We start from the raw sequence: 24375 nt of genomic DNA, 5'->3' as shown, positions 1-24375 counted from the left end.
CCAGTCTTGTAATTTGATTACATGAGAGCACATTCGAGAGAGAGATATCCACATTTCCCATTTTGGAATTGATCTGGAGCATCTTGATTCCTAAAGCTTAACCTGTTCTCTGACTTTATTTACACCCAGTTGTGCCAGACTGCCTGGCCATTCCAAACCTGAGCTTCTTTGCTGTGAAGGCACAGAAGAATCCGGCATTTAATAACCCTAAATTCAGGAAACCAGGAATGCACATTACTTCCCTTTGTTCATCACAAGTAGTTACAAACAAAAATAAAGTTACAAACTTCCCAAGTCAATTGGCATGACCTGAGAAGGTAAAATATTTGGAAATCTAGTTCCCATCTTTAAACAGCAACTCATTTGCCTTCACATGGTGTGTTGAGAGTCAATTACAAAAATCTGACATTAAATAGAAAAGCTTGTCTTTTGGGTTTGTTTGGGATTGTTTGGCGTTTTTTTTGCCACGGCAGCCAGCCCAGAGTGTCCTTCCTAAGAGAAGAACACACCAGAATGGTGTCTGGGTGACAGTCCAGCCAACTCCTGCAGGGCAGGGCACAGGGAGAACCAACCACTCACCCAAGGACTCCTTCCAGATGTCCCCTACTGTGTTGTGCACAGCCCAGGCTGAAACACAGAGCACATCCAGACTGCTCTCCGGCAAAGCCTGCTGAGACTTCTCTTGTACAGGCACATTCTGCTTTCATTTTCTTCACTGCATTACTGGCAGCTCCAATGAAATACTGGAAAGTCTGTCAGGATTTCTCATTAATGCCCACAGGGTTCCATGTGGATCTTCAGCAGGGAGGGATACTCATCTCTTCTGCTTCCCCACTCTGTTTCTCCTGGTTTAACCACCTTGGAGCTCAAGAAGCTTTCCTTACAGAGACTGGAACTGTGGGTAAATGAGCATTGCTGATCCATATAGGAGAGGATAATAAAACACCAAGAAACTTATGTTCCATTACATGTGGGATGCAGATTAAATGGAAAACTGAAACTGAGTTCTCCTTTTTTCCAAATCCTTCCAAAAACCTCTGCTCCCAACTGAATTCCTAATGGTTTCTTAACTCAAAGGTCCTCCCACTCAGCACTGCACTTGGAGGAACTCCAAAACCCACACCAATTGCTTCAATTAAAACAGCAAATACAAGCACAAAAATACTTCCTCTTAGTGCAGAAGAATAGGAAGTGCACTTCCTATTAGTGCAGGTCAGGTGAGCATTCAAATGCCTGAAGATGTCACTTTAGGAAATATTTCACACAGTGTATCCCAAGGTAGGGCTCTGGACAGGGAAGCACAAAGCTGCTCATCTGAAGTCAGGTATTTGTGAACCAAAAACCAGGATAAAGGCAATGAGCATGAAATCCAGGTGAAATAGCTTGGATTCCAAAGTAGCACAAGGCAAAAAGTGTGTCTGGGAACACAGTATTCAAGGCAAGTTATAAGTTAATGCCTCACCCAAAGCTAAAAGACAGCTTAAAATTTACAGCAGATGAGAAATCACAGTTATCAGCCTGTCAGAACAGGACAAGATCAAACTTACTGTATTTGACATAGATTTGATACTAGATTTGAGACAGACACAGACTGCCAGTGTCCAGATTGCTCCTCTCCTATTACCACTCACTGAGTACCTAATAATCCTTTAATTATGTCTAAGTTTAATTTCCTCAAGCAGGGTTGTGTGCTACCAACAAGTGCAGACATGTACAATACATACACAGAAGGGAAATTTTCACTCAGCTGTTCAAACACTTTACACCAAGAAATATTTTAAGACATCTGAGGGGTGCCAGTGTTTTTTAATACACCACCATACAATTGCTGCACACAAAGCTATTGAAGCATAAAATATTGCAGTAATCTTTAACTAGCCCCCTCCAAATGAGGCCAGTAAGAATTCATTTTAAAAACTCACCAAACCAGACCTTTATTCTGCAGAAAATTTAAAAACTCAAGTGCACAAGGTCAGTGTAAACATGTTCTTTAATATCACTGAAGAAAAATTTAGCAATCCAAGTCTTAGGTGGGTTTCAAATAAATAATAATTTTGAGAAAGTGTTTACATATCAAGGGGAGCTCTCAAGGCAGCAAGAGCACAGTTTGTAATTCCTCCCTGCTAACACCCCCTCGCCAAGACAATGTACAGTAGGCAGTGCACACTGGAAAAACAATCACAACACAAGGGGCACACTTGCCAGCTTCCATGGAACCTCTGGATAGGATTTCAGAAAGGGCGGAGAAGCAAATAGAGACACGCACTGCCTTTTAAAGCACCACTCTTCCTCCACAGCCTTTTCACCAACGTAACACAAACGGCAAGAGAATTCATGTTTGCTGCCAAAAGCCACTCTCAGCTCAAAGATTAACAGAGAATTGCTCTTCAAACAGACACTGCAGCCCAGTGCATCACCCCCTCCCAGCTGGGCTCTCACCTTGAAACTCCTCTCCAATCACTGCAAAAGTAACCCAGAAAGCCTAAAGACAGGTAAGAAATGTTATTTCTTGCAGATCCTGGCCCAGCATACTGAAAGGGAGCAAGACATGACAGGTTTCAAGGTGTAGGGTTACCCAGGAAAACATCTGGTGTCCTACACCACTCAAAACTTTCCAAAAGCCAAAATACTTCCTCAAAGTGTAGATTTGTCTTTGTTAGACAAATATTCTGCTGTAAAAATATGCCTGATGTGAAATTTCTCACATCAGAACAAGAAGTAGATTTAACAATCTAGAAAGAACAAGAAAAAAAAATCAATTTTAAATATACCACAAAAATATTTGCAAGAGAGTTACTGCAAAATTGTCTTCTTCCATTTTCATCAAAATATTTTTTTCTCTGTACATACAGGCTGGGCAGTCTTCCACTCTCTGTCCTCTAGTTCAACATGCAACAGATCTGTGATAAGCACTGCAGTACTCACCAGAGAACTGTTTCTTCTCCATTTCTAACACACCTGAAAAAGGTCCTGCTTTGAGTCAATTAAAAAAAAAAAGACTATGTAATACTGCTGTGTGTGCTGTGTACCTACTGAATAAATATTGCAGGAGGTAAAGGATTGTTTCACTGCTAGCTGGGCTTTGGCAAAACAGGAGTGGGGCTGACATACACTGGATACTTCACACTTCTGAGTGGGGGACACTGCAACATTTAACAGAATAAAACAGAATAAAATAGATCTAAAACTGTCAGTACACAGGATTCCCAAGTTGTTCTGAACACAGGAGCAGGGTGATCAGTTTTCCAGGAAAGCCACATAGTCAGTCAATCTGGCCAACTGCTGCTCATTGGGAATTGGTGGGACTGGAGCAGGTTCTGCAAAGAAAAAACAAGTGGATCATTAATGAAATTTAGAAAGCAAATCCACCAGCAGTACCCTCCATCACAACAGTAAGGGCAAACAAATGCATCTGATTTGCAACAGCCTTCTGGGGACAGATCTTAACTGTATCTCCTCCCTGCACAGAGGACATAATTCCTGTTATCTGCACCATTCAGTGCTCCAGGAGTTACTAACCACAAAAACTGCTGCAACAAGCTCCACTTGTCAGCAGCCTCCAGAGTTTCTCTGCACACACTGCAGTCTGAGAAATGAGGGCTGACAGTACTGTGCCCTGAGAAGGAAGCTCCTGGAGCTCTCTGGTTGCTCCTTTCCTTGCAAGCTGCCATCCTGGAGACTCCAAACAAACAGGTCTGGTGGGTGACCAGACCAGCAGAACACACAGGAGCTCTGCTGTGGAAGTGGGAACGTCAGGAATCTCAGGCACTGCTTGAAACGTGAGGGAGTGAGGAGACAGAAGGAGAAGCACATTTACATAGCACCTGATTGGGGTGGGATGCTGTTTTCTATTTTGGGGGAGCCAGTGAGAACATTCACCTCTCTAGAACTCAATTCCCACTCAGTGCTGACACTGTTTGTGCAGGTTTAGCTAAATCCATTATATATACAAACCTGATGAAGGAATAAATCGGTTAAAGGAAGCTTCCAGCACACCTGGAGAAAAACATACAAAATTAGCTCAGTGAAACAGTTTTAAACAGTTCTATGCCACAAAACATGGATCAAAAGCTAATTAAAATTAAACCTGTTTATTCATCACACTTGACTTTATAACTAAAAAGCAGAATACCCAAGGCTTAGCTGCTTCAAAAGAGTCTCTTTTGCCTGAATAGCAGTTCTTGCACTCACTTTTGGAATAAAAACCACATGTAAGTAATTCCCAGTTTTTTTAAGCTCGGCACATTTGGCAGCCAGTTCATAAAACCCCCATCTGCTCATATATAAAGTCTCAGGGCTGTGCTTGGCTTTGTACCCCTTAGGGGTAAATTTCCACACCTGGCACCTGATTACTATGGGCTCTGAAAACCCAAAAACTCTGCCCATACACACAATGTAATTTCTTAGTCTAACAGGTCCTACCCTTTTGGATATGCTGTAATTTGGCTCCTTCTGCCAGAGCTGCACAGAGCAGTTTAAGAACAGTTGTTTCATCCTGCTTCTACATATTAATATTTATTTTTGCCACAGACAGAGATTTAGAAAAAATAAAAAAAAATCCAAGTGTTTCTGCAGACCATGGTTTGCATGAACAGACATTCTGTAATCAACATCATGAAAGTGAAGATTTAGATTTTAAATCAAAGGAAATGATATCAACAACTGGAGCTCCTCAGAACACAAAGATTCACTAAATCCCTGCCTGAAGAAGTTCTAATTCTCCTGAAGGGGAAAAAAAAACCTCAGGTTCAAGATGGTCTATTTTTTACTCATCTTTATTAGGTTAAGACCATTTGAGGTCATCCAGTTTCTGTTGCACAGAGGCAGAGCCAGCAGCAGGAGGAGAGGGAGCAATCCCAGCACATCCTATCTGCTTTTCTTTAAACAAGTTCATGTGAGGATGTAGCTTAATCCAAACTATTTGCTGAAGTCCAAACCAAACCCACCACTTTGTACTTCCTCACGTTTTACACATGCCCCGTGTTTATGAGTACCATGAGTGTCCAAAAAGTATCTAACAAATCCTGTGCAAAGCTGTAATTAAAAACTTCACACCTAATTCCTAAAAATGCTGAATGTTTCACGAAGTAACAGCTCCACCTACCTGGCTTTTTAGGCATCACCATGCGAGTTGCAAAGTCTGCTTGCCAGCCCTGATCTAGCACACCTGGAAAGGCATTTGTAAGAGACAGAACGGGAGAATAAAGAGTGACAATTAACAGCTAATAATTTTTTAAAAAAATCAAACCATTATCCAGAACCAAGATTTTTTTTTCTCTAATCACTGCCCAGTCACTTAAGAGGCTCAGAATTTGTAGGTACATTTTTATTAATCATCACTTAGAGCCCTCTGAGCTCATTGTCTACTGTAACTGCTGGCAACCCCGATGAGGGGAGGAATGATGAAACTGACTCCATGCTCTCAGGAGGCTAATTTATTAATTTATGATACTATATTATACTGAAGAATACTATACTATACAAAAGAATACAGAAAGGACACTTACAGAATGCTAAAAGATAATAATGAAAGCTTGTGACTCTGTCCAGAGTCTGACACAGCTTGGGCCCTGATGGCCAAAGAGCCAAAACCACTCCCAGCAGAACCCAATGGAACAATCACCTGTGGGTGAACAATCCCCAAACACATCCCACATGAGCACAGCACAGGAGAAGCAAATGAGAGAAGAATTGTTTTTTCTGAGGCTCTGAGCTTCCCAGGAGAAAAACCCTGGGTGAAGGGATTTTATCAGAGAATGTGAATGCCACAATTATCAGTATAATAATTACTCAGGGAATAATGCCAAGTACCTTTCACAGCTTCTTCCACAGGAAGACCAACAAATGCTGCAAAATCATCTGCAACTATGGATGTGTAAGCCTGGGAAACCAGTCCAAAGGCTCTTCTCCTGGTTGCATCTAGGGAGGGAGGAACACAGCACACAAGGGACTCATCTCCAGAGCTGGGAGAACATTCCCTCAATCCCAGCACCTTTGGAAAATCCCTACCAGCCTTCGAGGGAGCCCTTCAGGAGCTCCCCCTCCCCTGCCACAGCTCACAGTCAGCAGCAGGAGACAACAGCTTGTTCTCTGGCAGGGCAAACCCCCTCAGGGCCTGCCCTGAGCCTCCAAGTGCAGCCTGCAGCACCCTGGGCTCCAGCAGCAGCACAGGGAACTCTGCAGCTGATGGCATTCTCTGCTGGCAATGTGCCAGCAATCAGTTAATAATTAGTGCCATCTAAAAAGCAAAGAAATAATGTTCCTCAAGCTACAGAGAACTTGTTTTGCAGAACACCTCCTTTCAGCAGTCTGCACTGCCCTCTACGAGCAAGAGTCTGCATGCTACCATTACACAGGATGGAAAACATTTCACAGAAAAACCACCTTGTATCTCCTACAAGGTTCTGAAATGCCAAGCCAAGTTCCCTGGTTAGAAGTCTGATAAAACTGGGTGATTCTGATAAAACTGCGTGATTTATGGTCTGTTCTGCTCTTACAGAACAAACCACATGGTTTATGAAAACCCAGTGTCAAAGAATACACAGAAACAAAATCCTACTAAGACCAATTTAGTTGCTTCTACAAGGTTTTGCAGAGTTTTTAATTTACACCCAACACCCGAAAACCTTACAGTAAAACCCACAAAACCTTGGCAGCAGTTGTCCTGATTTTTCACAATGAACAATTTGTTTCTGCTGGAGCAAATAACAAATGATTCCAGGCAGTTCCCTGCTCCCACAGGAGCTCAGCCTTACCTCTGAGTGCTTCCATGATGGGCTGGATGGTCTCGGACCACTGATGTGCACTGATTGCTGTGTAGATCCCTGGGAAGTCCCTCTGCCAGATTCTTTGTCCCACTGACCAAACTGCACCCAGCTCAGCATTTGCCTGTTGTGACCAAAAAAAAAAAAAAAAAACCAAACTCCAGTGTTAATCCAGAAGAAAATCCTTATGCATAAATCCATTTCCACCCCCAAGTTTTCAGAGAACACTGCAGTGCAACAAAACCAGCAGGTTTCTGAGGTGAATTTGGCCCAGCACTTACAGATTTGATAGCAGGAGGGATCCTTTTCCAGAGATAACGCGCATTATTCCTGAAAATAAGTAAATAAAAAGATTAAAAATACTTCTCAGTCACAAAGAGACACCACAAGGTTTGCCCAGATGCTGTGATGAACGCTCTCAGTGCTTTAAAAATATCATTTCCAGGAAGGAATATGGGACACTGAGGTGGGAAAGCAGAGCTGCCCTCCAGCAGACAACCCTGGGCTGCTGTAACACAACAGCTCATGGATTGCCTCATTTAACACCAATTTGAGAAAGCAATTTCTCCCTAAAACCTCAAGTTCAGTACATTAAGTACACACAGGGATGTGGAATAAACCCCCCAGAGCAAATTCCCAGGAATTCCTGCAGGTTTAGCTCCTTCAAGCCAACAGCATCCCTCATTTTTAACAGGGATGGGCCAGAGTTATCCTGCTGGAGTTTAAACAGAAGGAACAAATCCAACCCAAAACAAACACAGCCCTGAACAGCTACAAAACATAACCCTGAAATGTTCAACACTTCCCAGAGGAGCCAATTTCACCACTGAAGGAACTTTATTCCCAAATTTCCCCACAGGAAAGGAGAACAGCTCTCCCGTCAGCTCAAGGGGTGAAAGAGACTCCATCCCCAGAAGCACTGTCATTGTTTCTTTGCAAAACCAGCACTTTCATTAATCACAGAGCCCCTTCCCAGTGTGCTGGTGACACAGCCAGTGTCCCAGGCTGGGACAAGCCACTCACATGTCGTTGTGCAGCAGGTACAGAGCCAGCAGCTGCCCATACACCAGGGGCGTGGCAATCCCTCCAGGGGCCTGAAAGCAAACACACATCACAGGGCTGCAGATTTTAATGAGAGGTATGAAACAAAACACAGCAGGAAGGCAAGTTTTATGGAAACAGAACACTTCAAGACGCCTGATTTTTATTTTATTTTTTTTTTCACATCGCATAACAGGCCTGTGCAATTTTTTGGGGGGGAAGTAAATAAGCCTACATCTTCCAGCTTCCTATGCTCATGAAAGCTGCAGCTGTTGAAAGTGAAATTAAATTAATCCCTATTAATTTACCCCTATTAATTAACCCCTGGCTTCGTTTAGCTTCAGCTCAGGCCAGTCCACCACAGCAAAGCCTCTCTGCCCCTCCCAAACACCTCAAGCTAAGCTTTGGGCCCTGCCACGCTTCAGCAGAGCTCACAAGGAGGAAATAAACCAGCAGTTAAAAAAAAGCTGTACAATTTTGAAAGCGGCAAAGATTTCCAATTTTCAGGCCTTTTATCAAGGGACAGGAGAAGGTAAAGCAGCACGGAGGGAGCTTCCAGTGAAAGCTGCCACAGCAAAACTCGGTCTGAGGGCACTTCCCCGAGCCTGGCTCAGGGCTCCACTCCCTGATCAATATTTTCCTTTCCTCAGCCACGGGAAGGACTGAAACCCACAAACTCCCCCTCCCTCCGAAACGGCGCGAATAATTGCGCAGAAACACCCATTTCTGTGCAGCCCGCGCCTTTCTGAGGAGCCCAAGGGGCCAGCTCAAACCCTGCGCCCTCCCCCGCTCGCACACAGGCCCACGCACCGACACAGACAGACCCAGACCCGCCCCGCACCCCGCGGCACCTCCAGCTCCTGCGTCTCGCACTGCTCCAGGAGCCGCCTGAAGCTCCCGGAGCTCTCGGCCATCACCGCCACCGGCATCTTCCCCTCACGGCGCCTCCCGCCCGCCTGCTGCAGGCGCCCGCGCCCTGACGCCACTTCCGCCGTGCCCTCAGCACCTTCCGCCCGCCTCTCTGTGCTCCTGGAGGACCGCGCGGGGGCGTGGCCTGACTAGGGGGCGTGGCTTGAGCCAAGGGCGTGGCCACGGTCCGTGAGGGGCTGAGGGCGGCGCGCGGCGCCTGAGGGTGGCGGTGTTTTAAAAGCCATTTGTTTTCTGTGAAATAAGCAAAGTTTCCGCGTCATAAAAAGAAATTACTGTGCTTGGCGTGCAACACGCTCGGTTTTCCCTCCGTATTTGTCATGTGTGCGAAGGGCACCTTCCATCCTTTATTGCATAAGGGTTGTTCTCAAGGGGTAGGAATTGCTTTTCCCGTTCTCTGCCTGTTTCTGGTGGGGTTTAGAAGTAGTTTTTACAGGTGGATTCCCTTATCTTTGTTTCCTGTAAAGCCCCATGCTTGCTGCTGTCGACAGGACCATGGAATATCCTGAGTTAACCCACAAGGATTGTCCAGTTCAACCCCTGGACCTGCACAGACACCCCAGCAATCCCAGCCTTTATCTTGTCCAAACATTCCTTAGGCCCTGGCAGCCTTGGGAATGTCACCATTCCCCGGGGAGCCTGTTCAGAGCTCATCCGGCCTCAACCTCCCCTGACACAGTTCCCATATATACCCAATAAATATTCAATATATGTATAGCAATGCATCTGTACCTGTGCTTATATATATATATATATATATACACATATATATATACATATAGATATGGATAGATAGATAGATAGATAGACAGATAGATAAAAGCACAAGTATTTTATATCCCATGAAAGAGCCCACAATATGCTAAAACAGCATTTTAACAGCACTGTTGCTGTTTTAGAGGTGGAACTGCACCTCAGCCGTTGCCTTTCCGTGGCTCCCCATCCCCAGTGAGGTCCCATGCAGCACCAGGACCCCCAGCCTGGCCCACCTTGCCCCAGAATTTAGTTCAGGAGCCCCATAAGGCTTGGATGTGTTTGCATTCCAGTTTGAGGCATAGAAAGTAAAGGGAAATGGCAGGATTGTCTCCAAATCTCTGTTGTTACTGATGTAAATTCATACTTTTAGGGTCAAATCAACCCGAGGGGCTCCTTTTCTGCAAAACTTTGCTTTCTGATACAACAGATTTGCTATCCACCATCATCCTCGGCCCCATATTCCTTAAACAACGCCTGACCCCAGCGCTTCCCACCACCCTCCATCCCCAGCACTGCCCTAAAAATCATTCCCCAAACCAATTATCCTTCAAGCAGGGAGTTTTCCCAAGCCGTGCTCAAGAGTTGCAAAACTCCCGCGTTCCCCACGCTTTTGGGGTGAAAAACAGGAAGAGCGGCGCAAACCCCGATCCCTTTGCTATGGAGTCCCCGCGCTGCACGGAGAGGTTTCGGCTGTGGAAAAACAAAACTAAGGCGTGTTTGCGTTCTCTTTTGGGACTCGCCCGAGGCACCAGCATCTTGGAGGAGGGCTCCAGGCGATGGCGCTGCTGCTCCGCCGGCTCAGGCATCGCTTTTCCCGGGAAGCAGCCTCTCATCCCGCTCCCGTCCCCGCCAGCCGCATCGATCCCCACGGCCCTTTGTTGCCGCCAGCTCTGTGCTTTGACATTGGGACATCTGAGAAGAGCGCTGTCCTCACCTTTTGCTCCCATTCCCAATTATCTGGCGTTTTCGGGAGGCGGGGAGGGCGGCAGCTTGTGATGGTGCCGGTGGGGGACCTTCCCTCGGGGCTGGGGTCACAGCATTGCCACCGGGAACACGTGGAGTTGGGAAGGGTTCGTGTCCTGGGGGGATGCCATCCCACATCCCCGTGCCATCCTCCTTGCTGGTGGGATGGCATGAGCTGGTCCCCGATGGCTGTGCTGGGCCTGGGCAGAATCGCAGCCCCTGGCTGTGCTCCTGCTCCCCGCAGGGACATCACTTCATCCGTGGGGGGAAAAGCCCTGTAAAGATGGAATAGAGGAGAGGTTTCCTCAAGAGGGCACTAGCTGCAAGAGAAAGTGCCGAAAAATCCAAGGGAGCTGGACATCCGCACATCCCGCTGTCCTTTCCACCCAAGAGACTCTATTTGGAGGAAAATCGGTTTTATTTTTTTTTTTAATTTATTTATTTAATATTTAGCTTTACTTCTCACTTTTCTTTTGGAACATCGGAGGAAGTGCTGTTTCCCGTTGTGCTGAGCCAAGCCCCTCAAATGCACCTCAAATTCCACCCTCTCTGGAAGCAATTCCTTGGCATGGAATTAGCCAGAACCTACCCTTTCCCAAGCATCCTCCCCTCTCTCTTTTCCCCCCTTTTCCAAAGCTGTTTAAGGCTGTGGCAACATTTCCAGGGAGGGAACATGCCAGAAGGGAAGGAATACACTTCTTTTCGGGTCACCAAGATAAAATACAGCAGATTTGATGTGTTTTCAGGGTTGTTATAAATCCAGGAGGTTTGGAAGATGTTCCTGGGGTTGTTTGGAGCCTGGCCTCGGTATGGTGGCATCATGCAGGACCTCTGGACAGTGATGGAGACTGCCCGAGCCAGCATCCCAGAAAATCAAGGGTCATTTATTTCACTCAGGAGTTTCTCCTCAATTCAGACACCAAAAGAAGAGGCCAGGCTCATAAAACAGCTGAGCACGTTGGAAAATCTATCCCACTGGCAAAGCTAACCACCTTAAATTAACAGGAAGGCTCCTTGACTTGACAGCATCCTGATTTTTCTTTGGCCCACGGGCTCAAAAAGCACTTAAAGACACTGGCCGCCAGCTGCTGCTGCTGCAGGAGTGTAAAGTAACTTTAATGTGATTTTTATTCAGCTCCTGGTGATGATGGCAGGAAGATCTCAGCAACTCGTTTGTGCCTTGCATGAATTTTAAAGCAGGGAGGGAAATGGATCCCAGTTCTGCCATCCTGGACAGTCCCAAGTAGCTTTCAAAGCAATACCAAGGCATTTCCAAGAAAAAATAGCAGAGATTTCGTGACAGGGCTTCATTTTCCCGGTCATTTCCATGTGCTGCTGCCTGTGATCTGGAGGTACCCTCTGGAAAGATGATTGCAAGTGGTTTCCCTTTCTCATCTGCTTCCAAAGCTTTGTAGGGGAACAAAAGGCTCTTGATGGGGAAATTAAGATGCAAGGGGCGATATGGAACAATGGGACAGCAATTTAATGTGAAAGATAAAGAAAACGGTGCTAAAGGGTCAAGCTGAACCTCCCCACACCCTTCCCATTCCCTCAACAGCCTGACTGGCATTAGCAGGGCTGAGCTGAGCAAAAAAAGCCGGATCCAAACACGGAAGGGTATTTCCTTCCATGACATCAAAGGGGAAAACGCCTGGTTTTTAGGAGCTGCACCCACAAAAGGAAGCTGTGAGCAGCCAGTGGGAAATGATCATTGCTTTTCCCCAAACAAGCTTTTAAATCTATTGCATTTCCACAGGGGCATTGGTTTCAACTCCAATAAACAAGAAGCTATCTGGGATATTTGGGATATTACGTTTTCCTTCTTTTTTTTTTTTTTTCCTGCTGTCCTCATGCCTGATTTTTCAGCTCACACCCAAGGTCTCAGTTCTAGAGGTTTATACTCCAGCATGGTGGTATAAATATCTGGCACAGGGTGCCCAGGGAAGCTGTGGCTGCCCCTGGAAGTGTCCAAGGTCAGATTTGGATGGGGTTTGGAGCAGCCTGGGATAGTGAAAGGTGTCCCTGCGCATGGAACAGGAATGGGATGGGCTTTAAGGTCCCTTCCAAACCATCCTATAATTCTGTGATTCTATGAAGGTAAAAAAAAAAAAAAAAAAAAAACAACCCTAAATCAGAGAGGCTGAGGAGCTTGAAGGATGTGTAGGAGACCAAAAGGAGTAGCAGGAAGTGATGAGGGTTCCCCTCCCAGCTGTCCTTGCCCGTGGGGCTCTGTGTCCTGCTGCTGCTGCTCCTCTGGAGCAAACCTCGCCCAGAGCTGAGATTTGGGGGTGGCTGAGCCCCTTTCTGTCCACCTCCATCCCCTTCTCTTGCCTTCCCTGTGAGTAACCAGGAGCTGGTTCTGCCACAGGCTCTGCAGGCAAAGGCTGCCCTTCCTTAACCTGCCAGGGGGATAAGAGACCCTCTGTGTATTTAACCTAAACTTTGTTTTCGTGACTTTCCAGCCTTGTCTGTGCATTTTCCTGTTTTTGCTTTGTTCTCCGGGATCCTCAGCCAAGTTTCTGTCCCCTCCCTGGCTCCTGGGCCAGCAGTTCTTGCTCTCCACATACTTTAATTCTCTGTGGAAAGGAGCTGTGGTACCTTTGAGCAATGTAACAGCTCCCCCACCACGGGGTTCCCTCACTTGGAAACCTTGGAAAGCCCCCAAATTCCAGGGGATAAAGAGAGAGTGGGGATTGCTGGTCCATTGTAGGGTGGGATCAAGCATCCAGCATGGGATATTTTTGGGTATGGAGTGGGACAATCCCAGGGTGATTGGTGGATGGAGGATCCCTGCTCCAGCTGAGGCATTTGAGGAATGGAGCAGGTGGGTCCCTGGTCCAACAGGGATTTTGGAGGGTATGAACTGGGCAAGCTCCCTGGTGCAGTGAGGAAGCATCTTGGGGATGGAGTGAGCACTCCCTGCTCCAGCTGGGGAATTTGAGGATGGAGCATCCCGGTGCAGGAGCCCCTCTCCAGCGATGCCCTTTTACCAGGATAGGAGGCACAGGGCTCACCCAGGGTTGTTCCTCCTTTCCCTCTTGTTGGGAAAGATGAAACAGGAAAGCCTTATAAATATGATTGTCTGGCAAAAGATTCTGAGAATATAGAAACTATAAGTGAGATTGAAATGAAAGCAAGCTTTGAGATCCTTTAGTTACTGAACAATGGGAAAACAATGGTGTGGCCAGCTGAAGGTGATCCCCTTTTGAAGGAACAACACCCTCTGCTTGCAGACAGCTCCAAGGGTCCAGCAGACTCTACCAGCTTGGCAGAAGCGGTCCAAAGAGTAGCTTTTAGAGTTTAAAATGTAGCACAGTATGGTAGTGTAGTGATTCTTACAGGCTGTATGTAAATGCAATAAGATTTGTATATTGTACTAGATTGGTTAGTGAGAATCAGAACATTGAACACAGAAGATTATTTATTGCATTGTAATGGGAAGTTAGCACTCATACCTCTTGTCTTTTACGCTCTTACCCCTTTTAATCTCTTACCCCTTTTACTCTCTTACCCTCTCATCCTCTCTCCCCCTCTCTCCTCTCAGTCCTGCTCCAGCTGTGGCTGGCAGCTCCCAGCAGGGCCCTGCACCCAGGCCCTTTGCAATAAACCCCAAATTCCATGACCAGAAGAAGATTTATTGTATTGTAATGGGAACCTCACTCTCTCATCCTCTTTACCACTCTCTTTACCTCTCTTTCTCTCTCTCGGGCCTGCTCTGAGCTGTGGCTGGCAGCTCCCAGCAGGGCCCTGCACCCAGGCCCTTTGCAATAAACCCCAAATCCCAGCAGGGCCCTACACCCAGGCCCTTTGCAATAAACCCTAAATCCCAGCAGGGCTCCTTGGACCCACCCAGGCCCTTTGCAATAAACCCCAAATTCCATGACCAGAAGAAGATTTCTTGTATTGTAATGGGAACCTCACTCTCTCACCCTCTTTACCACTCTCTTTACCTCTCTCTCTCGGGCCTGCTCTGAGCTGTGTCTGGCAGCTCCCAGCAGGCCCTGCACCCAGGCCCTTTGCAATAAACCCCAAATCCCAGCAGGGCCCTACACCCAGGCCCTTTGCAATGAACCCCAAGTTCCACGACCTGCAGAGATCTCTCGTCTCCCTCCGTGCTACCCCGTCAATCCCCCACCCTCTCCCGTGTCAGGGAGGCAGACTCTCCTGCAGGAACCTCCCTGCTCGGCTCAGCATCCCTCCCTTCACCGGCAGCGCGATGCCCCGGTGCCGTGTCTCTTTTCAATGCCTAATCCCCCGTGATGGCACGCGTGTTAAAGAGCACCTGTCCCGCTCCAAAGGCACCGGGACGGCAGCATCGGGCGGGCGCAGTGAAAGCCGCGATTAGCAAGGCGGGCTTTGATCTCCGCCGGGGCAGCTGCGCCGAGAGCTCTCCCGCAGCCGCTCTCCTGCTCCAGTAACACCCGAACAAAGGGGAGCTTGTGTCCGCGGCGCCTCGTTACGGCCCCTTCCTCACAGCCCGCGGCCACCTGTCCGTCCGTCCGTCCTTCCGTCCGTCCGTCCCTCCCCGCCGGCCCTGCCGCCGGGCTCCCTTCCCGAGGGGCACGAATCGCATTTCACGGAGCCTGGTCCGATTTGCACACACCATCCAGGAGGGATCCCTAAAAAGGCTGGGGAGCAGAGCACAGCCAGCCAGAGGGCTCTGGCAATGCAGCCTGCGCTTCCTTCCCTGTAAACATGGGCTGGGAGCAAATCTGATCCAGGGAGGGCTTTTTTTAAGGAATTTCCCATGGGTGGGAGGCACAGAGCCAAGCACTGGTCCCCATCCCCAGCTGGGGGCAAAAGGGGTGCAGGCATCTGTCTGTAATGGGCATCCCTCAGGAGGGGTCTGGGTGAAGGTACATGGAAAACATTGGCTTGGGGCTGGGAAAAAAGGGTTGATCCCATGTTTGGGTTGGTTTGGCACGGCAGGACAGCGGCTGTGCTGTGCCTCAGTTTCCCCCTCTGCAAATGCTCCTGGTTTGGTCTGCAGGCAAAAAATCCTCACCAGCACCATCAGCTCCATCTGCAACTTCCCACTGCCTCATCCCATCCACAAAGGCTCGTCATTTTCTTTTATGAGGACAGAGCAAGATATAGGAATGGTTTTACGAGATGCATTTCCCTCTGTGGCACCCCAAAGGTCTCCCAGGGAACCCTGGAACACCAAACATATGGATGCAGCAGCAAACAATACTGGGCACTCCAGAGAGGGGACACTCACAGTTCTGAGTGAAATGGGGTCTCTGCATCCCACACAAGGATCCTGGCTCAGGAGGAGCTGAGGATTGGAGCCAGGTGGGGTTGGCCTCCTCTCCAGGTAACCAGTGACACAAGACCACAGGAAATGGCCTCAAGCTGTCCCAGAGGGGTTTCAGGCTGGATAGCAGGAGGAATTTCTCCATGGAAAGGGTGATCAGGCATCAGAAGGGGCTGCCCAGGGAGGTGTTGGAGTGCCCATCCCTGGAGGTGTCCAAGGAAGGCCTGGATGAGGCACTCAGTGCTCTGGGCTGGGTATCGAGGTGGGGATTGGGCACAGCTTGGACTTTTCCAGCCTAAATGATTCTGTGGTGCTCCTTTTGAGGAGATACTTTGGTGACACTGTAAGAGAAAATGTGTTGCTTGTTTGCTCTTTGATTTCCAAGGATTGGCTCAAATCTGCATGGTGTAAGCCAGAAAATTCCAGAATAACTCCCAGCAGTTGGGCTGTAGGAATCCTCAAACCAGATCCTGCTTCCCTCTGAATTTGAAAGAAGCCAGTGTGATGCTGCACCCCACAGTCTGCTGTAAATTTTCACAGAATCACAGAATCCTAAAAGGGTCTTTGTCAGCAGGATGGCAAGGGGGGAAGTACTTCTTAAAACAAAGTTAAAAACCCCTTCTGGATTTTTGCCACACCTTTCCCATAATTCCCAGAATAAGGTGGGTCTGAAAAGGAAGAGAAGTGGATATAAAACAAGGAGTGGGGGGAGAAACAAGTTGGAAAAGCCATCAAAGATGCCACACAAAATAAACATTTCATGGCACAGGCAGGCACACCCCAGGCTATCAGAGCTCTTGGGATGGAGAAGTCACTTCCCATTGCTTGGAGGCTCCCTAAGCTGGGAGCAGAGGATGTTCCCAGTGTCCCACTCCCCAAGGCAATGATCCCACACCCCTTGAGGACCATAATTTTGCAGGAGCTTTTCTTCCAGCCTGGTTGTGCTTGGTGGGAGGTGCTGTTATTCCTGCTGTTCCAGACTGTGGTGGTGGTGAGAGGGTCCTACCCTGTTCCCTTGCTGGTGGGAAGGTCTGGATGGGGATCAAACAAGTGCCAGGGGAAGGGTTGTGGCCACCAGGACCTGGAAGCTCCCCTCCACCCTCCCTCATGGCTCAGTTTGGTCTCCAAAATTTATTCCAGACATCATTTCCCAGGTAAAACCCTCAAATCCATTTCCCCTCCCACCTTTTATTTCCATGGAAAAACCCAGAAGAAAGGAAATACAAGAAAGAAAGGCAAAGACATCTTCCACTAATGGGAAAAAACACGTTTTTCACCATGATCCAACAGGATTTTCACTGGGCTCCTGGGTGCAGAAGGGTGGGATCTCTTGCTGACACATCCCAGCCACCCTCCCTTGCCTGGGGCAATGGTCCTCGCTGGCTGTGAGAGGAGAGCAAAAGTTTTTCATTAGAGAAGTTTCGGGTTCATAACAAACTTCATCCTTCCTTACAAATATTTTGTATCTCAGGGAGTGAAAACTCACTCTGGAAGAGGTTTTGTTTAGCTGAAGAGTGACTTTTCCATCAAGCACAGCAGATCTTTGCCTGTTAAGAGGGATGGGGTGTCAGACAAAAATCCTCCTGACCTGCTCAGCTCTTTGGGGCTTTGTTTTGTGTGCTGAGCTGGGAATTTTTCCTTGTTTTCTGCAATATCTTTTACAATATCTCAGGCAAGTGCAAATCTGCCCCTTGAATCTAGAAATATTTTGGATGTACCTTTATCTCTGTCACAATCAGGTTTCATTCCTTAATTATTTCTCCTGGGAAGGATGGGATGGCCGGTTGCCCCTGGGTGAGACTGCGATTTTATGGAAAATGATATTTTCTCAGGAAAGAAAAGGTGAAGGAGAGCAAAAGGAAAAGGTGCAGACACAGAGTCCACGAGCTGGGCAGAGCCTCTGGCAGAACCAGGTTCTACAAGCATGGAGTGCCAGGGCAAGGGGGAACGACTTCCCACTGCCTGGAAGCAGGGCTAGGTGGGATAGTGGGATGGAATTGTTCCCTGGGAGGGTGGGCAGGCCCTGGAATGGAATTCCCAGAGCAGCTGTGGCTGCCCCTGGATCCCTGGCAGTGTCCAGGGCCGGGCTGGATGGAGCTTGGAGCTACCTGGGACAGTGGAAGGTGTCCCTGCCATGGCAGGGGTGGCACTGGGTGATCATTAAGGTCCCTTCCAATCTAAGCCAGTCTGGGATTCCATGAGGTTGCTGGGACTGTTGGACTGTGACATTTTCTCCAGGATTTTGTGGCATTGAATGTGACATAATTTTGATAATCAGCAATCAATTTAATAATCTCCATTCTGCACAGCTCGTACACGGACCGAGCACCATCAGATGCATCGAGGGACTAAGATGAGGATGAGGAGCAAAGGGATTTAGAAGGAGATTAAACAAAGCTCCAAGGGTGGGTTTCTCATCATTAGACAGATGTGGGCCTGCTGTGAGTGCAGGACACCTCTCAGGAGCTCTTTGCAGACAGCTGGGCACGGGGCACTGTGAGTAATTCCCCTTGCACATCTGCCTGTGTCTCAGAAAGGATAACAGTGGACAGAGCCAGCTGGAAAAGAATCCCTGGAACAGGGAGTGAGAGCTTGCCAGGCAATTAGGGTCGCTCGTACACACTGTCCACATTTACAGATCACTCCCCATCCCACTCTCCTCCCTCTCCACACCCTGTCCTTCACAGTTCCCAGCACTGCCATGGTCTGAATGGGGATTCTTTTTCATCAAAAGCAGAGCTGAAACTGCCTTGCAAGCACTTCCATCCTTCCCAGAGGGCTAAGGGAGGGGGACACAGCAGCCCCACTGCTCGGAGGGTCCCCTCTGGGAGCTGCTCTCCAGGGGGATATTTTGGGATGCGCCCAGCACCTCCATATTTCACATCCCTATTTAATTTAAGCAGCAGAGCTGTTTATTCTGTAAGAACACTGTGCTTTTATTAGCCAGTTATTTACAGTACAAGGCATTCCCCACCTCAGGAATGCTGGAGACCATAGGACAAGGCTATTTCTTTTGGAGCCTGGTCCAATTTGCACACACCATCCAGGAGGGATCCCTAAAAAGGCTGGGGAGCAGAGCACAGCCAGCCAGAGGGCTCTGGCAATGCAGCCTGTGCTTCCTTCCCTATAAACATGGGCTGGGAGCAAATCTGATCCAGGGAGGGCTTTTTTTAAGGAATTTCCCATGGGTGGGAGGCACAGAGCCAAGCACTGGTCCCCATCCCCAGCTGGGGGCAAAAGGGGTGCAGGCATCTCTCTGTAATGGGCATCCCTCAGGAGGGGTCTGGGTGAAGGCACATGGAAAACATTGGCTTGGGGCTGGGAAAAAAGGGTTGATCCCATGTTTGGGTTGGTTTGGCACGGCAGGACAGCGGCTGTGCTGTGCCTCAGTTTCCCCCTCTGCAAATGCTCCTGGTTTGCACAGAGCTCTGCAGGCAAAAAATCCTCACCAGCACCATCAGCTCCATCTGCAACTTTCCACTGCCTCATCCCATCCACAAAGGCTCGTAATTTTCTTTTATGAGGACAAAGCAAGATATAGGAATGGTTTTACGAGATGCATTTCCCTCTGTGGCACCCCAAAGGTCTCCCAGGGAACCCTGGAACACCAAACATATGGATGCAGCAGCAAACAATACTTAACAACAGCACTTTCATTGTTTTGTGGCCTTTTATAATCCATCCAACGATTTTTAAATAAACTGGATGGAAAATAATGGAAATTCCAGGCCCTGGAACCCATTATTCCCACATGCCAAGCCCGATGCAGCTAAGTGCAACAAGGACCCCAAAGTTAATGAAATTCCTGCCTGAGCAAACTTTTATCCTGCTGTTTAGGAAAATGACTTGTGCATCATAAAAGCAGCATCACTCAAGCTGTTAAAATGTCGTCTGTGGGAAGGAAGGCAAAGGAGCAGGAGGAATATATTTGTTAAATTACATAGAAGCAGCAATATACATATAAAATATATCCAATATATGTTTAAAATTTATCTTGATCAGGTTACTGGAGGTTGTTGGGTTGAAAGCACGAGGGTGAATTGATCAACTGCTGTGCCAGCACTTGAGGTCTCCAATTTAAATTTATCTCCAAATTTTCAGTGATTTTCATACAAAACATCCATCCATCACCCCGCCATGCCTGGAAAAGCTCCATTCCTAGAGCAGTTCTCTGGAAAAAAGCATTCTGTTGACATCCAAATGAGTAAGTGACTGCATCACTTCAAAGCCCCCAAAGGAGCGTTTTGGGTTTTTTTGTTTTTTGAAGAGCACATTTCAGATGACAGCATCCACTTCGTTTCTAAAATTCCTGGTGTCCTTCCCATTCTGATGAAAGATCTGTTTTGCACAAGAGGAGCTTTTGCAGAGGAAAGAGCTCTTCCAGCCGGCCCTAATTAAGTTTTGCTGTGTCCGCATGAAGCACAATGAGCTTTCTAGAGCTGGCTTTTCAAAGCCCTTGTGCCTGCTTCCAGCTTCCCTCCACAGGGCTGGAAAACACCCTTGGAAAGCTGGAGTGCACTGGTGGCTTTTGGGAGCCCTGGCAGGGAATATATATTGGTTATTGTGAATATATATTGATTATTACCATTGCATCCTGCTCTCTTCTCCACCTCTGGAATTATTCCAGCCAGGCTGGACAGGGCTTGGGGCAACCTGGTCTCTGCCCATGGAACAAGATGAGCTTTGAGGTCCCTTCCAACCCAAACTGGGTTTTGTCTTCCTTTTTCTACCTATGTCGGGGTCAGGATTGAAGGCACTCAATGAGACAATAGTCAGGTGTTTATTATTTCTTATCTATGTTACAGTCTCACAGCAGTGGGTTTTGCAGTCTTTCATTAACCAGACACAAAAATGGCCAACTATCTCTTCTCACAAGGTCTTTTAAGGCTAAACTATCCAATTAAGAAATGACACCTAAATTATTTTCTTTTATTATTATAAATTATTCCTTTTAATGCAACAACTGATCGCTCAAAGCCCCGAGTGCAGACTTTTCAGTCCAATTACAAAATATCACCAAAACCCATGAAAAATTAGGAAGAAGGTGGTGAAGGAGAAGGAAGAAGGTAAAAAAGAACAATCTGCCTCCACCCTAAAACCTCCATATTGCTTCATATTTATTACTACATTCTAAAATCCCAACATCTAAGTTTTCCACCCTGTGGTATTACACACTTGTAGCCAACTACACACCCACAATCCCAGTGCTATCAATAAATTTTGGAAGCTTTCTCCACGGCCTCAGGTCAAATGCAGTGCTCTCCTGGGGGTCACAGTTTGTCTGTGCAGAAAATCTAAAATTCTCAGCGTCCAGAACTCCAACGCCAAACCTTTCTGGGATTCTGTGGCATAATCCCAACAGGTTTTCCAAAGAATTCGTTGGCATAATGAGCCTTCACCTGCAGGGGATGGAAGTCACCTGGATTTAAGCACATGCCCAACCCTCAGTGAAGCACAATGGGATGTTTGCCCCTTTACAAGCACCCCCAAAACCTGGCTGTCACCCACCCCTCTCCCTTCCCTGTGAAACCTCTGTGGGTTTGGGGAGGAAAACCACTTTCCCTGGAGGATGCCAATCTCCACTTGAGCAAAAAGACACAGAAAGTGTTTTGGACTGAAGGTTTCTTGGAAGAAATCACTATTTCTCCCGCTGCTCCGCTGACATGAGCCTGCAGGGTTGGCTGTGCACTTCCCCCTGAATTCCACTGGAGCTGTCACTTCCAAGCCTGTACCTCGGAAGGTTCCAGCACTGCACAGCCCCAGAGCCAGCTCCATCCCCAAGTGCTGGCTTGTTGGGGTCCCTGGGTGCCCCAGCTGTGCCCTGTTACTCTTCACACCCATCCTGCAGCTCGAGAAATATGAGCTGCTAAACACAGGCAGATGGAAAAACACCAGGAGGAGGCTGAGCTGCTGATGTCTTTAACACCTGCAGAGGCTTCAGCTCGGGGCATGGACACCTTGTGCCATTCCCAGGTGGAGAGAGGATGGAGTGTGCCTGAGATTCCGGCACAGCCATCTCCCAACAAGTCCTGCTCCCTGGGCAGGTGTCTCTCCAGCACATCGTAATTTCTGCCACGGGCTTAAGGCATGGGCAGGCCTTGTTACCATCTTCTCCCTCACCTCTGAAACTACCTGAGGCTGACATGGAGCAGAGCTCTTTGGAGAATAGTCTAAAAAGGCACAGGAAGGTCTCTGAGATGATGGGAGATCACAGAATCCTGGAATGGTTTGGGTTGGAGGGGCCTTAAAGTTCATTCCATTCCACCCCCTGCCATGGCAGGGACACCTCCCACTGTCCCAGGCTGCTCCAAGCCCCATCCAGCCTGGCCTTGGGCACTGCCAGGGATCAGGGGCAGCCACAGCTGCTCTGGGCACCCTGTGCCAGGGCCTGCCCACCCTCCCAGGGAAAAATTCCTTCCCAATATTAAATCTAAACTTTCCCTTAGCATCATCTCCCTCGCCTTTTCTGTGGATATAAACTTGCACAAACTCATGGATTTTAAGAGAGCCCTCAGCTCTGGATGCACTTCCATAATCTGTTCTGTAGTTTTAAAAAAAAGAGATAAAATGATGAATGACACCCAAAGTTTTTCCAGCCAGCCAGGGTGGATTACTGACAGGCACTGTGACCTTGAAAATAATTTTCAGATAAATTCTTTAAACAAAACTTTAAGGGGAGGTGAGGAGGTGGAATAAAGTGAGCTTAAAATCAACATTTACGAACTTTTACATTTCTTTCCAGCAGGAAAGGAGAGATCAGTCCCACATGTCTCCTGAAGTAATGTAGAATCCTGGAACAGTTTTGTTTGGAAGGGACCTTAAAGCCCCTCCAGTTCCAACCCCCTGCCATGGGCAGGGACTCCCAGGTGATGACTGGTGACAATGGGGCTGCTCCAGTGGGACCAGCAACAGCCCTGGCACAAATCTGAGAGGTTCCTCACACTCCAAACCCTCATTTGCCTGGAACAAGGTCCTTGATTTTGCAGGGGACCAGCAGCCATGCCTCGGTTGACTCCTCCAGGAGGAAGTTGCCCATTCCTCTGCATTTACCAAAAAAAATTATCCAGGTTTGTGAAGCTCTCAGGAGCTCAGCCTGCAGACAAGGGCTGGGTTAGGCTCAGTGCAAGCCCAAGGCTCATTTAGGCACAGGTCAGAAATCCCCAAGAGAGAAGATGGGGATTTGTTTAGGTACCAGTGAAAGTCCCCATGGTGCTGCCTCTCCCTCGCTGCGTCAGGCTCTGAGCACTGCAGGAATGTCCCGGATTGCACCAACCATGGGATGTTTTGGGCCTGATGTCAGCCCCTGGTGTAAAGGCAGGGCTGACACTGATGCTACTGACCAGCTGCCCCCAGGAAAGCTGCCAAGAGCTCAGCAGAAGAAAATGTTCCCTCTCAGTTTGAGAAATCAGGGGATTGAGACTCGGTGTTCACAGAGGTGAGGAGCCCTCACCTCACCCCTATATCCAACACCTTCTCCATCAGGAGAGAGGGAGGAAATACAGTCCAGTGGTGATTCCTTAAAAGGATGACACAGCAGCTCCTTGGGAAGATGGAGGGACAGACCCAAATCCTCCTGCTGTAGTCTTGGATCTCCATGCAAACTGGGGAGTATCCACACGGTGCTTGAGTCCTGGTGAAGAATGCCCTTTGGGATGTCCCTGGTGCATCCTCTTTGCACCAGGGAGTGGTCCTGCTCTTCCCAAACCTGCCCTGCTCCATACTGGCTCCAAGGGACAATGCTCCCCCTTCTCCACCCCATTGGTACCCCAAGTCCACCTTTAACTCTGACCCTGCCTAGGTAAAAAAATCACAAAATAAACAGCTGAAACACTTGGGAAAAAATCTCTGTAACCATAAGCAAATAAACCCCCAAACCTTTCTCCACTCCAAGCTGCCTCCTGAGGCTCCTCTGAGTCTCCTCTCCCTGTCCCTGACTGCTGCCTACCTGGACCCACCCCATCCCTGGGTTTCTTTTCCCTGCTTCTCCTCAGCACTTCATGAGCATAAATAAAGCCTGGAGTTCTCTCCTGCTGTTTCCTGTCTCATCCTGGGCTGGAAAGGCAAACAGAGCCCCTTTTTATCTGCCCTGTTAGAGCTGACCTCCAGCCCCAGCCAGACAGGCCAAAGAGGAGGATCTGACTCCACAGGACTCTGCAAGCTGTTGCCTCACAAGGGGTTGTTTTGCCTCCTTCCCTTTTCCAAACAGGGAACACACGTGGCATTCCATGGAACAGATGTCTGGCCATGAGCTCAGGCCACTTTGTCCCCACTGTCCCCCCAGCACGTGGGCTTGGGGTTCATGACCTTGCAGATGGTCTGGGAAAAACAGGAGGGATGGATGTGGAGGGAGGGATGCAGCCAAGGCCTCACGTGTGGTGGCCCAGCGCTTGGAAATCTGTGCATCTGAGGGGGAAAAGGTGTTTCATGCTACCAGGTGAAGCATCCAGCCACCACCACGCTGCAGCTTTATGTGGAAGCAAAAGCTTCAGGCCAGATGTTTTTCAGCTGCACTAAAAGTCATCAGCGTCCAAGCACTGGAGGTGTCTCCAGAAATGGCAGAGGAGGAGCTGAAGGTGGTGATGGTCCCAGAAGGCATCAGGTTCATGGATGGGGAACTCCCCCGGTTCTCTCCTCCGTTCTCCCTTCACTCCTGAGCTTGTTCTGCAG

At 48.2% G+C, this 24375-nt stretch overlaps 1 protein-coding gene across 1 annotated transcript; it reads right to left on the bottom strand.

Moving 5' to 3' along the window:
- Positions 1-1645: 1645 nt before the first annotated feature.
- Positions 1646-8810, bottom strand: COPS8 (COP9 signalosome subunit 8). Its single transcript, XM_064718898.1, has 8 exons — positions 8657-8810; positions 7788-7858; positions 7046-7094; positions 6756-6888; positions 5812-5919; positions 5105-5167; positions 3955-3996; positions 1646-3317 (listed from the first exon to the last, which is right to left on the bottom strand). The coding sequence occupies exons 1-8, from the start codon at positions 8732-8734 to the stop codon at positions 3238-3240; spliced, it is 624 nt and encodes a 207-aa protein (XP_064574968.1). The 5' UTR covers positions 8735-8810; the 3' UTR covers positions 1646-3237.
- Between the last annotated feature and the right edge of the window lie 15565 nt (positions 8811-24375).

The sequence above is a fragment of the Zonotrichia leucophrys genome, chromosome 7, assembly GCF_028769735.1.
Source record: "Zonotrichia leucophrys gambelii isolate GWCS_2022_RI chromosome 7, RI_Zleu_2.0, whole genome shotgun sequence".
Lineage (NCBI taxonomy): Eukaryota > Metazoa > Chordata > Aves > Passeriformes > Passerellidae > Zonotrichia > Zonotrichia leucophrys.
The sequence above is the reverse complement of the archived record's forward strand: the minus strand, read 5'-3'. Positions and strand labels throughout refer to the sequence as shown.

Bases quoted from the DNA above. Each gene is read 5' to 3' on its own strand.
- COPS8 (XM_064718898.1), bottom strand. From the start codon at position 8,734: ATGCCGGTGGCGGTGATGGCCGAGAGCTCCGGGAGCTTCAGGCGGCTC. The intron at 7,859-8,656 runs GTGCCGCGGGGT...GTTTGCTTTCAG, and splicing joins GCGAGACGCAGGAGCTGGAG to GCCCCTGGAGGGATTGCCAC. The intron at 5,920-6,755 runs GTAAGGCTGAGC...CTCCCTCCCTAG, and splicing joins CATCATGGAAGCACTCAGAG to ATGCAACCAGGAGAAGAGCC.